The 14,524-nt window shown below is 43.8% G+C and overlaps 1 protein-coding gene across 11 annotated transcripts in view; it reads right to left on the bottom strand.

Moving 5' to 3' along the window:
- NUP153 (nucleoporin 153) overlaps positions 1–14,524 on the bottom strand; it is an 86,079-nt gene that overhangs the window by 7,137 nt on the left and 64,418 nt on the right. For 8 of the 11 annotated variants that reach the window (XM_058732909.1, XM_058732915.1, XM_058732911.1 and 5 more), the window contains 5 exons: positions 12,120–12,749; positions 7,992–8,186; positions 5,097–5,150; positions 4,005–4,889; positions 454–810 (listed from right to left, as the gene is read on the bottom strand). In XM_058732909.1, the coding sequence (XP_058588892.1) occupies positions 454–810; positions 4,005–4,889; positions 5,097–5,150; positions 7,992–8,186; positions 12,120–12,749 (2,121 nt within the window). Of the gene's footprint in view, positions 1–453; positions 811–3,362; positions 3,643–4,004; positions 4,890–5,096; positions 5,151–7,991; positions 8,187–12,119; positions 12,750–14,524 lie in introns of those variants that run through there. The other 3 variants (XM_058732912.1, XM_058732913.1, XM_058732920.1) reach the window with 2 other exon arrangements.

The following is a 14,524-nucleotide window of genomic DNA, read 5'->3' as shown; positions in this document are numbered from 1 at the left end:
CCAAGAGTCCCCACCTTCACAGCCAAACTTTTTGAGGTAAAGGGATCCATCCAAGAAGATAACTGATTTTCACCAGACATTCAACGCACTGCAGAAATCAGCTAATGTCGTCATCACGTATATACACGTAATGCGGGCCTACGTCTAACGAAATAGCCCCCAGTGTCTGGTAACTTGACAACCTGACATTTCAAAAAGAACACTTGGAAAATCTAAAGACTACACTCTTGTTGAGATCAGAAAAATCCCTCCTAAGAGTTAATTCTATTAAACCGAACACAGACTGCACGGGATTCCACGCAGTGAACGGTTGCCACACCCGTAACCTTCGGGGGCAGGCGACCTAACGGCACCCGGGCTGTTCTGTAACAACCCGCGATAGGTTACTTGCTAAGAGCAGACAGGATGAAACAGTCCAACTACAACCTGTTTTTCTTTTGTAAATAAACGTACCTGCAGAGCTGCATGTGGTGGTAGCTCCAAAAGTGAAACCGGAGGTTACGGGATTACTCCCGCCGGCCCCTGGACCGAAGACGAACGGGGTGACCGCTGAGCCCGCGCTGGACGTGGCTGCAGGTTTGCTCTCCTGAGAAAACAGCAGAGACTGAGAAGTACTGGCCTCCGCGGAGCTCCCGAAGGCGGAGCTGCTCACAGGGTTGCTGGCCTGTCCAAACACGAAGGCAGCCACCGGCGCACTGGAGGACGCGGTGCAGCTACCGAATATGCCCCCGGCTGCCGAAGTGGCCGGTGCACTTGAATTAGAAGAACTGTTGTTCAAGAAACTGAACACTGGTTTTGCTGCACCTGGATCTGTAAGAGAGAAATAAAGATGCAAACAAAAGTCTTTAAGAACAAGGAATCACACAAAGCATTTGTCCCTTGCCTACGGTCCACACATTCACCAGAAAACAGAAACAGTAACTTTTTTATAAAAATTCATTCAGCAAATGCACACACTATATTAAATTATGATGTAAGCAAATACATCCATCTTCCCTTTTACGGCTTCTGAAGTGTGTCTTACAGAAGAAGGCAAGTCCTCAGCATTCAGATTAATAAGAATAAAAACATCCCTTAAATTCAACACATCCAGCTGAAGACTACGGGTAACAGCTCGGACAGTGGGAGACAGCTGTGCTCTCGACTTTGCAATTTATGTTAGCAAAATTATCATTTCTCCAACCAGCAGTCAATTCTCTCTGCAGCATTTACTGACCAGCACGTCCTTCACTCGCTAATTCGTGACTCCACCTTTACGACACACTAAATTTCTAAGTATGTGCGCATTTGTTTCCTCTATAGCTACTGTTACTAGACTGTTTTAATTATTGTAGCTTTATAGTCTGGTTTGATAGTAAACCTGTTTGTGTGCCCGCCCTTCTCCCCAAAATTTCTTGTGCATTTTCCCTTCCATGTGCATTTTAAAATTACCTTAGCTTGTCACACTCCACAAAAATTCCTCTACAAACAGAAATTAAGGGGGTGCCTGAGTGGCTCAGTCGGTTAAGCGACCGACTTCAGCTCAGGTCTTGATCTTGTGGTTTGTGAGTTCAAGCCCCGCGTCGGGCTCTGTGCTGACAGCTCAGAGCCTGGAGCTGCTTTGGATTCTGCGTCTCCCTCTCTCTCTGCCCCTCCCCTGCTCACGTTCTGTCTTAGAACGTTAACAAATAAACGTTAAGAAAAAGAAACGGAAATTAAGGCTTCCAGTTATGGAATGAGTAAGTCACCGGGATAAAAGGGAGCGTGCAGGGAAGACAGTCTATGGCACTGTAACAGTGTTGCATGGCCACAGACAGCAGTTACACTTGTGGTGAGCACAGCAAATGCACAGAACTGGGGCATCACTGAGTCGTACACTCGAAACTAAAGTAATGCTGTGTGTCAACTACACTTCAACTAAACACAAAAAAAAAAAACAAATTATCTTGGGCTGGGCAGGAGACTATTCTCACTCAGGAACAGGTATTAATAAATAGGTCTTTTCTGTTCGTTTAATTATTTAGCCTGTTACAAGTTCTGTTGCTGTTATAAAACACAAATTAAAGATGTTAGAAAATGCAAGTGACATTTGTCCAACTATTTATTGCTGATTCAGAGGAAAGCTACTGGTTTTTATATGGTGATCCTGAAACCACCCACTTTAGTAAAGACATTTTTTCAACTGTTCCAATACTGTCTCAGTTCCAATACTGTGTACTGGACAGGGCTGGCCATAATATGAAACGGGCATTAGTATGATTTACAGACAATGGAACAAGTTGGTTCACTTTCAAGTTGGTTAATGAGAGGTTAAGAGTGTCTATTTCAATGGAAAGAGTATAGTAACACCATAATTATATCCGATTAGACCTGATCTTATTTTTATTCCTTTCCAAATCATATATAATTTAGTTTTTATTATTTTTGGAGAGTGTTTTGAATTTCCAAACAGACAACAGACACAAACTGCTCACACCTACTCACTGAATTCCATTCTCCCCGCACCCCCCACCCCACCCTGGTCAGGTTAATTTTTCATCTTGCTCCCAATATATTATTCAGAAGTGCTCATGGGTGTTCAATTCTTATTTTTTTTGTTTGCCTGAAAACATCTCTATTTTGCCCTCACGTTCGACCAAATTTGGCTGGATATAAAATTGTAGGATCAAGACCATTTTCTTTTTTAACATTTATTTATTGTTGAGAGACAGAGAGAGACAGAGCACAAGCAGGGGAGGGGCAGAGAAGGAGACAGAATCCGAAGCAGGCTCCAGGCTCTGAGCTGTCAGCAAAGCCCAACGTGGGACTCAAGATCACAAAATGCGAGATGGCTTGAGCTGAAGTCGGATGCTTAACCGACTGAGCCACCCAGGTACCCAAGACCATTTTCACGGGGCATCTGGGTGGCTCAGTCGGTTGAGCGTCCGACTGTTGATCTCAGCTCAGGTCATGGTCTCGTGGTTGTGAGATCAAGCCTCGCACTGGGCTCTGGGCTGGGCACAGAGCCTGCTTAAGATTCTCTCTCTCCCTCTCTCTCTGCCCCTCCCCTGCTTGTGCTCGCACTAGCACGTGCTCTCTAGAAAATAAAAAGACCATTTTCACTTTGAGGACAGTGCTCCACTGTTTTAAGCATATGATGTTACAAATTAGAAGTGTGATGCTAACCTGATACTTGTTTATTTGTGGCAAACAGCTTTCCTCTCTTAGAGAGCATTCAGGATTTTGGCTTTGGTGTCCTGTCATTTCACTGGTCTTTGCCAGTGAGTGGGCCATTTCCATTTTTAAGGCCAGGGTCTTGCTCTACAGGGAGGAAATACTCTTCCGTCACTGCTTTGCTCCCTCCTCTGCCCTGTCCTCTTCTTCTAAGCACTCTTCTTGCAATGAATGGCCTGAGAACCAGCTGGACTCCATTCTCTCTACACTTCGGCATGGGCTCTGGGAAATCCCAGTTCACCAACCTATCATCTGTGTTTCTTCTGCTGCTCAGCCCACAGAATTTTATTTCACCAAGCATGTTTTTAAGTTTTAAAAAAATGCTACTTCATTTTCTCTTCAGGATTTTAGTTTTCATAATCGCCTCTGTTTCAGAGATTAACTCTATTTGTGGTCTATGCTCCTTGGACGCCTGATGATGACTGGGTAACTCTATTTGTGAACGAACGCCTGCACAGAAAGATTTAGTTAGAAAATATTTCATGAGCTGACAAAAGAAGGCCTACTTTCCTGAGCAGTATGCCAATTCTGATTGTCAAAGCTCAAACAGAAGGGAGAAACATGGACAGATGGGAAATGCTGGGGGCTCTCCATCAGCGGTGTATTTCTCAGAATCAGATCTGCAGGTAACATCATTGCATCATAAGGGTTTGGAGCAGTGAACACTGCAAATCCTAGGCTCCTTCCCAGAGAGTCTTTATTGGTCTCTCTCAACTATGTCCAGTGTAAACCATTCCCTGACCTGCTGCATTTGTCCAGATACCAGAGATGCCTTGCAGAAAAAAAAAGAAAGAAAAGTGTTTAATACTTACCAGTCGTGGTATTGGTTTGAGACCCAAATGCAAACGCGGCCTTCGTAGGCTGTTCCGATTCCTTCTCAGATGGTTTTGCCACACTGAAACTAAAGGTGGCCTTTGCAGAACTCTCATCTTTGGTTTGCTCTGAATTCCCAAAGGAAAACACTGGTTGACACTTCGGCTCCTCATTGTCCGCTTTCTTCCCAAACACCAGAGAAGTAGAAGTGACCGGCTCTTGCTGTTTCTCTTCTGTCCTTCCCAAAACGAACAAAGAGGCAGATGGCACGGGGGCAGGCTCCGTGCCACCAAAAGTGAACCCTCCCTTGGTGGCGGGCGTGTCTTCTTTGTTTGCTTCTGACGTCTTCCCTGTGAACGGAGCCACCGAAACGCTCTTGGCTCCTATGGCTCCAAAGCTGAAGCTGCTCTTGTTCTCAGCGGTCACCCCGGTGACGGCAGCAGCAGGTGCCGAGTTAATGACACCTGTACCAAAGCTAAAGCCTGTAGATGAAGATTTAGGGAGCTCCTCTTTCTTCTCTTGCTGCCCAAGATTAGACACCCCAAACTGAAACGGAGCTAACGATGCCGTATTGCTTAAACCCGAAGAGAGTCCGAACTTAAAACCATTATCGTTCTTGTTGTCCTTTTTAGCTTCTTCAGGCTTGGACTCGGACGAAACTCCAAACTTAAAATCTCCTATTGGTTTTGAAAATTTAAAGCCTTCACTCATGGAGTTTGGAGACTCAGAATCTGAAGACACACCTATCTTGAAGCCTCCCTGCTCTCCAAATTTAAAATCTCCAGTGCTTGTTAAAGTCTGAGAAGGCCCAGAAGACGACGACGGGAGACCAAATTTGAAGGATGAGGCAGCTGGGTTCGGAGACGGGGAAGACGTGCCAAAGCCTTCAAAATATAAAAGACACCGAATTAATGCTATCCTCTCAAACAAAATGTACACCTGAAACAGAAAGAGAAACACAGGAATAACTTCGAAAAGGCCTATGGTGAAGAGTGTGAGGAAGTGGCAGTGAACGCCAACTAGTTGCCCAGTATTCAGCGTACGAATCACACCTCGATCCCCACAACTACACTGACATGCCACTTATTCACCTGGGACACTGGCAGAGCTCACATAAATTTGGTAAGACAGTAATGGCAAGGGGTCTAGGAAAAACAGACACTTTATAGATTACAGGTGGATGTGTAAAATAGCATGAAATTTGTGGAAGGCAACTGTCAATATTTACCAAAATTTCCAAACACATGTATCCTCTGACCCAGCAATTCTAGGGTTACGAGTTTTTTTGGTTTTGTTTTTTTAAATTTTATTTATTCATTTACTTCCTTAAGAAAGGCAGACAGCCACACGCGGCACCTCATCTGGATGTGCCTGGAGTCTTGGAAGCTTGACTACCCTACATTCTGCAGGGAGCTCTCCTGGAGAGCTTGTCTGGAGGTTCTAGGAGGGGAGCACAGCTACTTCTACACTTCTGCCTGAGCAACAGTCAGTCCCCCTCTGTCATGCAAGGTCATCCTCTTGGGCCCAGTGCACAGCTTCGGGAGGGAACCCACATAGAGCCGCGAGGGAGGAAGGGGACACCAGCCTAGCCAGCCACATGGGCCAAATCAACCCTGGAGATCACTCGGAGTGACAGATGTCACAGCCAGATCACCCTCACATCCTAAGTCTTTATTACTTTTTTTATAGAATATAATTTATCGTCGAATTGGTTTCCATACAATATCCAGTGCTCATCCCAACAGGTGCCCTCTTCAGTGCCCATCACCCACTTTCCCCTCTCCCCCAGCTCCCATCAACCCTCACTCTGTTCTCAGTATTTAAGAATCTCTTATGGTTTGCCTCCCTATCTGTAACTTTCCCCCCGCCCCTTTCCCTCCCCCATTGTCTTCTGTTAAATAAGTCTTTATTTTAAAGAAATTCAAAGACACATAAAATGCCATATGCAATCCCAGCAGCTATAAATGAAGAATAAAGAACAAAGGTGTGTCCAAGCTAATCTGTGATAAAATCAAGGGGGCAGAAAGGCAGTATGATCTACATTTTCTAAAACAGACAGAAATAAAAATATATACAATTTCTATATATAGAAAAATATATAGAATTTGCTTATCATGTGCATAAATAAACTATGGAAAAGTTGTAAGGAACTAACCACAGTTATTACTGTTGGTAGGGGAGGAAGGATGGAAAATGAACCAACGGGGACAAGAGATAAACTTTTCTCTGTGAATCCTGTCGTAACTGGAGTTTGAAATCTTGTAAATGGGCTACTAATCAAAAAATTTTAAAAAGACTTCAGCATCAAAGAACCAGAAGAACTGCATAAGCAGAAGCTCACACTATATTGACAAGATCAAAGTCTTGGTTTCATAATGCTTTTTTGTAGCTGAGTAAACTGGAAATGCAGTACTTGACTGATGAGCTGAAAACAGATATAATTCGTGTGCCAAGATATTTACTCCTCATTCTGCTTACCCACGTATAAATAAGACCAATGACAGCCAAACTTTACAAGCCCTCATATCTGTACACCTTCCCCTCTTTAATGATGATACATTCCCCTCTTTTGCTAAGAAATGTAACTGAAAATTATCAGAATCTCAGGAGCAAGTGGCCTATCCACAAGGTCTCTAAATACCTTAAGCGATATTTCTTTAGACAGGAAGTCAAAAATGAAGGTGCTGAAGACAATTAACTCATTATCACCTCTGCCTCAAAGGGACAGATTTAAAGGGAAGCTGATTACTGTGCAGCAGGTAGAGAACATGGGAAAAGGACCATGAGGTTAACGACCTCAAGTGGGCTGGAAAGTAGGGATCTTCTACCACACCCAAATGCAGTGTTTTTCAAACCAGTTGTGACTCACTGTCATGCAATTTTATGGGTTATAACCAGTAATTTTCTTCTAAATGAAAAAAGAAGAGAAACAGGGTAACTTAAACATACTAAAGAGTAAGAATTGACTTGTAAAACTTCTTTTCAATCATACAAACACCCTGTGCATGAGAGGGGGTCACAATGTAAAAGTTTGATGGGTTTCCAGTTAAAAAGTTTGAAAGCCACTAGTCCACAGAATGGTTACGAGCAGATAAAGCTTGGCATACTTTTTTAATGCCCTCACAGATTAACCTTCGAGGCCTATTCCCTTATAGATTAAACTCTTTCTCCCCTCTCCCTGACTCTTCCTTCAGATCTAAAATCTCTTTCCCAGCTTTTATCAAGATTTCGACTGCAATGTACCTCACGTGAAGTATGAAATAAATCATTAATGACTACGGAGACGAAAAATTTGACCTCCACAGACAGTCTTAGCATAAATTATTTTTAGAGGTTCCTCCTTTATATTTACAGAACAAAATATGAAGAGAGCTCTTTTTCTGGGACATACCCTGGGAAACCAAATCCCACATCCAGAGTACTTACAATAAGGCTCTAGGGGTGTAAATTCCCAGGTAAGAGGAAATTCATCTAGATGCCAAACAGGTTAACAATGAAAAACAAGTAACTGAAACTCTCTCAGATTCAACTACACAAGAGAGAAGTTCCTCACCCAGCTGAAGAGAAGATACCTCACTGCTGGCCAGTCTAATAATCTAACTTTACAGTAACTCGGACACAGATGTGAGGTCAAAGTGTCCAAAACAATACCTCATTTTACATGCATTTTCAACAAGAGAAGGAACAATTTTTAAGCTAAAGCTGTTTGCAAATATTTCACTTTAAAATGATGATACAAGGGGTGCCTGGGTGGCTCAGTCAGTTGAGCATCGACTTCAGCTCAGGTCATGATCTCACAGTCTCTGAGTTCGAGCCCCGCATCAGGCTCTGTGCGGACAGCTCAGAGCGTGGAGCCTGTTTCAGATTCTGTGTCTCCCTCTCTCTCCTCCCCTGCTCATGCTCTGTCTCTCTCTTCTTAAAAAGAAATAAACGTTAATAAATAAAATAAAATGATGATACAAGGAGGCACTTCACCCAGGCCTTACCTTTGAACTCAGACTTTGTGCCTGGCTTTGCACTTTCGCATGCTATGCATTTGGTAGAGTCGGCTTTATTTTGCACTAGGCACACTTCACAGTCCCAGCTTCCCTCTGGTTTCTTGAACTTGTCTAACCCAAGGCAGCTTCCAGAAGACAGAGAGGCAGCGACGGTGCTGCTACTTGAAGCAGGTACTGAACTTCCTAAAAAAAAAAGTGAGGAAACACATAAAACTTCCAGTCCATGTTATGTCACGTTATGTCAATATCTTAAGACACCACTGGGGCGCCTGGGTGGCTCAGTCGGTTAAGCGTCCGACTTCAGCTCAGGTCACGATCTCGCGGTCCGTGGGTTCGAGCCCCGCGTCAGGCTCTGGGCTGATGGCTCAGAGCCTGGAGCCTGCTTCCGATTCTGTGCCTCCCTCTCTCTCTGCCCCTCCCCCGTTCATGCTCTCTGTCTCAAAAATAAATAAACGTTTAAAAAAAAAATTACAAAAAAAAAAAAAAAAAAAAAGACACCACTAAGTCTAAGTGTTCAATTACTGTTTCCTATTAAGACAGATAAAATGCCAGAAATATAAACTTCACATTGTTAAAAACAGTACAGACATCTCAGATTTCTTTTAATCTTATAAATAAGCAGCTTATGCTCCCCCGGCCTAGTGACAGCTCTCTTCTTAATCTGAGGTCTGAATAATCACGGTTTAAAAAAAATTATCAGGACCACAAATCAGAACCTAAAAAACTAAAATGTTCTTGGAGCTCCCGGGGGGCGCAGTCAATTAAGTGTTTGACTTTGGCTCAAGTCATCATCTCATAGTTTGTGGGTTCAAGCCCTGCATCGGGCTCTGTGCTGACAGCTCAGAGCCTGGAGCCTGCTTCGGATTCTGTGTCTCCCTCTCTCTCTGCTCCTCTCCCACTTGCACTACTCTGTGTGTCTCTCTCTCTCTCTCTCAAAAATAAGCAGTAAAAAAATTTTTTTTAAAAGTCAAAAAAATAAAATGTCCTTAAGAATATTTGTCAAACGATAGCCAAAGTATGGAAAAAGCCCAAATGTCCATTGACAGATGAATGGATAAAGGTGTGTGTGTGTGTGTATGTGTATACACATACACTCGGCAATCAAAAAGAATGAAATCTTGCCATCTACAATAATGTGGATGGAACTAGAGTGTATTATGCTAAGCGAAATTAGCCAGTAAGACAAATATATGACTTCACTCATATGTGGAATTTAAGATACAAAGCAGATGAACCTAAGGGCAGGGAAACAAAACAAGATAAAAACAGGGAGGGAGACAAACATAAGAGACTCTTAAATACGGAGAACAAACTGAGGGTTGCTGGAGGAGCTGTGGGTAGGGGGATGGGCTAAATAGGCAAGGGGCATTAAGGAGGACACTTGTTGGGATGAGCACTGGGTGTTATATGCAGGGGATGAATTCTACTCCTGAAAGCATTATTGCACTATATGCTAACTTGGATATAAATTTTTTAAAAAATAGAAAAAAAAAAAAAAAAGGAATTTTTGTCAGATTTCTTCAAACAGCACAACATTTTAAACAAAGATATAAGAGGCACCTGGGTGGCTCAGTAGATTAAACATCTGAGTTCAACTCAGGTCATGATTTCTCAGTTGGTGAGTTCGAGCCTCTGAGCTGTCAGCACAGAGCCTGGAGCATGCTTTGGATCCTGTATCTCCCTCTCTCTCTGTGCCTCCCCTCGCTCACACTGTCTCAAAAATAAACATTAAAAAAATTTTCACATTTATATATATATATGTGTATATATATACACACATACATACATACATAAGATATAAATCGCAGGCAATAATATCCTAACACATAAAATACACAGCCACAGACCACACTAATTTTAAGATTTCAAAGCACAGGTCTCTGCCTTTGAAATGACCAGTTTTGCACAGAAGTGTTCTATCATCCACTTTGCATTTCGACTCACCACCACCTACTGTGTTCATGGCATTAGTATTTAACAGACATTTATTAAGGTTCTAAGGACATAAAGACAACTGAAATGCTGCTTACCTTCTAAAAGTGCTAACGGTCTAAGAAGGGGGCAAGTAAACACACACACACAGTAATCCCATCATCAGAAAGGAAAGTGATACAAGAAGGAAGGAAGTGACTAAGGGGCAGCAGAACGGATTCACAGACGTGACGTTTCAATTCTGAGACAGAACTAGAAGTTTGTAGGGAGCACGGGGGGGGGGGGGGGGGGGGGGGATGGGAAGGTGGCTCCACAAAGCGATCAAGAAGCCTGTGTGTTAGGAGCAGAGCCATCCATCTGGCGCCTCCCGTTTCCACATGTTCTCTGACTGTCGCCCCTCCCAGCCACTGGTCCCTGTTCCACCGCTATGCTGTCTTCCACCTTGCCAATAAAACCACTCTCAGAGGTTCCATCTTTGGTCCACTGTCCTCCTCTTGAGTCTCATCTACTCGGACGGTTTCCTGACCTGTACCCGCGGTCCCCTTCTCAGATGTAGGGCCACCCTCTACCTGGTTAGCATGGCTCACGTCTCCTCCTGCCTCCCACGTTTCCATCTATCTCATCCCCTTCTGCTGAGCCCACAACCGCCACTCTATGCCAAGCGGCCCTCACCTCTTGTTTGAACAACAGCCTTCTCACTGAGACCTCTGCTCTCGTTCCCTGCAATCCATCCTGCCGCAAAGCAACCGGTGCCAAGTAGGTTTTGGTTTTCCTCACTGGTTCCTCCTTTAAAATGAACCGTTCCAAAGCTCTGTTCCTGCCACTCCCTTAAGATGGCGGAGTGCAGGTTTAGGCCATCTCCTCTACCCCCTCCCTCCTTCACTTTACGTCGCCTCTGCTCCCATGGCTTATTTGAAAACTGTAGCCTGATGACTCTCATATTTGTGTTTCCCGCCCCGAGTATCCGTTAACAGTACATCCCGAGTCCTCACGTATACGTGAGCATGGGCTGCACAGCTTCAAATCACCTTGTCTTCAGCCACGCCGTATTCTACGCCCAACCTGACCGCACCAGCACATACCACCGTTCTCTGGGCCTGTATGTATTACCACTACAACCTCCCATCTGTCCTCTGGTCTCCAAATTTCACTGCCTTCAAATCGACCCTCCAAAAAGCCACCAGGCAATGTGTCAAAAATACAAATTTAACTGCATCACTCCTCTGCTTAAAATGATGGTTCATCATTGACAGGATGATGTCAGATTTATGTAATAAATATATGAGCTTTCTTTATTTGTGAGTAACAATTTACTTCCTAACTCAGTTTTATTCTCCCAATCAACTCAATTACTTTTGGTTTCTTGCATGATCAAGGGCCTGTTTTTGTTTTTTGTTTGTTTTTTTTGTTTTTTACGAGGAGGAAGAGGCATGCCAGCTGGAAGGAGAAAGTTATTTCAGAACGAAGCCTCTGAAATCTTACTCCTCTGGAGATGTCCAGTAAGAATTAGAGATACGGCTCACCTCTTGTGTTCAAACATGGGGTACAGGCTAACAAACCCGGAGCTCTCCACTGCAGACAGAAGACTACACATCCATGAATAATGCAATAAAAAAGGAAGTGTAATTCCCAGGATATCCATAACAGTTTTCATTTAATACCCATGTTACTATACATCGGTACCAAATAATTATATGAGATTACAAAAATATTAAAGAGTCATTTCCAGATGGGACTCTTCAGTAACTTTTTCAAATTTGAACAGAGAAACAGGAAAAACTCAAGCCTAACTCCCTTCTTCTTGCTGTCAAGTTAGAATGTTTTCATTAGTGACTCAGTAATTGACTATCCTTGCAACACCTCTGGCAGCTGGCATACAGGTATGGGTCTCCGCATTAATATTCAGCCACAGCTGTTTCAAAAGGCAAGACTGTCTACCTCTTAGTGAAACCTTCTCTGGGAATGACCATCTGTCATCCTCACTTGTACTTCAAGGAAAAGAGACAAAGTGACATTTTGTTCTGGATAACGGTGGAGAAAGACTGCCCCTTCTTAGAAAAATTAAGACGTAGGAGGAAATGCTCATCCTGAAACATTAAAAATATTAAGGCTGTTCTTAGCAGAGAAGTGTAAGCGTTCTACTAAAATAACCAACAAAATGATCTCAAACAGCCATACACGTACCTGGCTTCTCAGACACACAGGACACACATTTACTGTCTTCTCCATTATTAGAAACACAGCATACTGGACACTCCCAAGATCCCAGGGGCCTTTTAAATTTATCTGCGAATCCTACGGCGCCCGTGGTCACAGTGCAGGTGGGAGGTGCGGCGGCCACGGGCACAGCGCTCGCCACAGCCACTGGCAGCGTAAGGACTCGCTTCACACCAGTTCCGGGTTTCGGTGTCTCACAAGCTACGCATTTCATCGCTTCGGGTTTGTTTTGCACTAAGCAGGTGTCACAATCCCAGGTCCCGACTGCTGGTTTAAATCTGTCTCCAAAACCCGTCCCTGATGTAGAGAGAGTTGACTTGTCACTTTTGCTTGGTGCTCCAATTCCAGTTTGTTTCGCAGTATCTTTTGCTGGCAATTTTGTTGCCTGACAGGCTATGCACTTGCCGTCTGTAGCTTTGTTCTGGAGCAGACAAGTATCACACTGCCACGACGACGATCCAGATGACCCAGATTTTACACTTTCTCCAAACCCAACTCCCCCAGAAGAAAAACTACTTATTGCTGGTCTTGTATAAACTACTGGGCTTGTGGTAGTAGGCTGAGCAGCAAGAGAATCTGCCTTTGGTGATGTGAAACCTGTAATAGGGAGAAGAGTGTAAGTTAAAAAGAAAAAAGAGAGAGAGACAGAGAGACAGAGAGAGCAGCTCTCTAATCAGAACATTAACTGAAATGCTATTACTGGGAGAACATGTATTTACACACATTTATTGCAGAGTTCCTAAATCCCAACATGAGCTACTTTATTTTTTTTTTATTTTTTTAAAAAAAATTTTTTTTTTCAACGTTTTTATTTATTTTTGGGACAGAGAGAGACAGAGCATGAACGGGGGAGGGGCAGAGAGAGAGGGAGACAGAATCGGAAACAGGCTCCAGGCTCCGAGCCATCAGCCCAGAGCCTGACGCGGGGCTCGAACTCACGGACCGCGAGATCGTGACCTGGCTGAAGTCGGACGCTTAACCGACTGCGCCACCCAGGCGCCCCCAACATGAGCTACTTTAAAAAGTAGAGTTTTCACCTAAGCAATATTTAAAAAAAAATTTTAACATTTATTCATTAAAAAAAATTTTTTTTTTTTTTTTTAGTTTATTTTGAGAGACAGAGAGACCAGAGGAGGGGCAGAGAGAGATGGAAAGAGAGAATCCCATGAAGGCTCCATGCTATCAGCGCAGCGCCCGATGTGGGGCTTGAACTCACGAACCATGAGATCATGACCTGAGCCGAAACCAAGAGTCGGATCCTCAACTGACTGAGCCACCCAGGCGCCCCAACATGTATTCATTTTTGAGAGACAGAGAGAGAGCATGAGCAGAGGAGGGGCAGAGAGAGAGGGAGACACAAAATCTGAAGGAGGCTCCAGGCCCCCAGCTGTCAGCAGAGTCAGATGCAGGGTTCGAACCCACAAACCGTGAGATCATGACCTGAGCCAAAGTCAGACGTTCAAGTGACTGACCAACCCAGGCGCCCCAGCAGCTGTTTTGTTTGTTTTGCTTTGTTTTCCAATTTTTTAAATTTATTTTGAGAGAGAGAGAGAGAGAGAGAGCGAGCGAGCGAGCAGGAATTGGGTAGGGGCAGAGAGAGAGAATACCAAGCAGGTTCCGCATCATCAGCACAAGGCCTGATGCAAGGCTCGAACCCACAACCCTGGGATCCTAACCTGCGCTGAAATCAACAGTCGGATGTTTAACCAACTGAGCCACCCAGGTGTCCCAGCAGTTTTTATTAATCACATAATCAATAAGTGACACTCAGACCTAGTTAAAATCCTACAAAAGATGTATTGTTTATAGTGTATCACCTTCTTCCTCTAGGAATTTCTACTTACTATGATTCAACCAGTATCTAATTTGAGGCTTTGATTTGTAGTAATTTACTGAAACACCCCGCGGGCATCTAGGTTTTGCTACACTCTTGCTGCAATACAGATCTGCAGTATATTCACAGCCTTCCTCCTGCATCTATTTTTTTCCTTCAGGTGTTCTCCTGGCTATGCCAGGAGATGTCTTCAACATCGATAATCTTTGAATTCTGTCCACTTATAACCCACTGTTGTGGTATCCTCTACTTTCAGTACACCCAGCTGAGCTGAGTAGGTATGCATATTAGACAGACATCCCTCCAAAGTACAACGGAGTTGTAAGGACTGGTCTTAATTATACTGAGTTCATACAGGACTTTAAAATGGTAACAGCTCAATGAGAAACACGATGTAAATTCCAACAGAGAAGAACCAAACCATCTGGCAAGGTCTAGAAATTACAGAAATGAAGACCCAGCCCACCCTCGAGGAGCATGAGCTCATGCTACTCAAAGACCTGCGCATGGAAAGTCACCAAACCCTAACGCAGACAAA

This window comes from Neofelis nebulosa, chromosome 6, assembly GCF_028018385.1.
Source record: "Neofelis nebulosa isolate mNeoNeb1 chromosome 6, mNeoNeb1.pri, whole genome shotgun sequence".
NCBI classification, from domain to species: Eukaryota; Metazoa; Chordata; class Mammalia; order Carnivora; family Felidae; genus Neofelis; species Neofelis nebulosa.
Note: the sequence above shows the minus strand (reverse complement) of the source record. Positions and strands in the feature narration are given on the sequence as shown.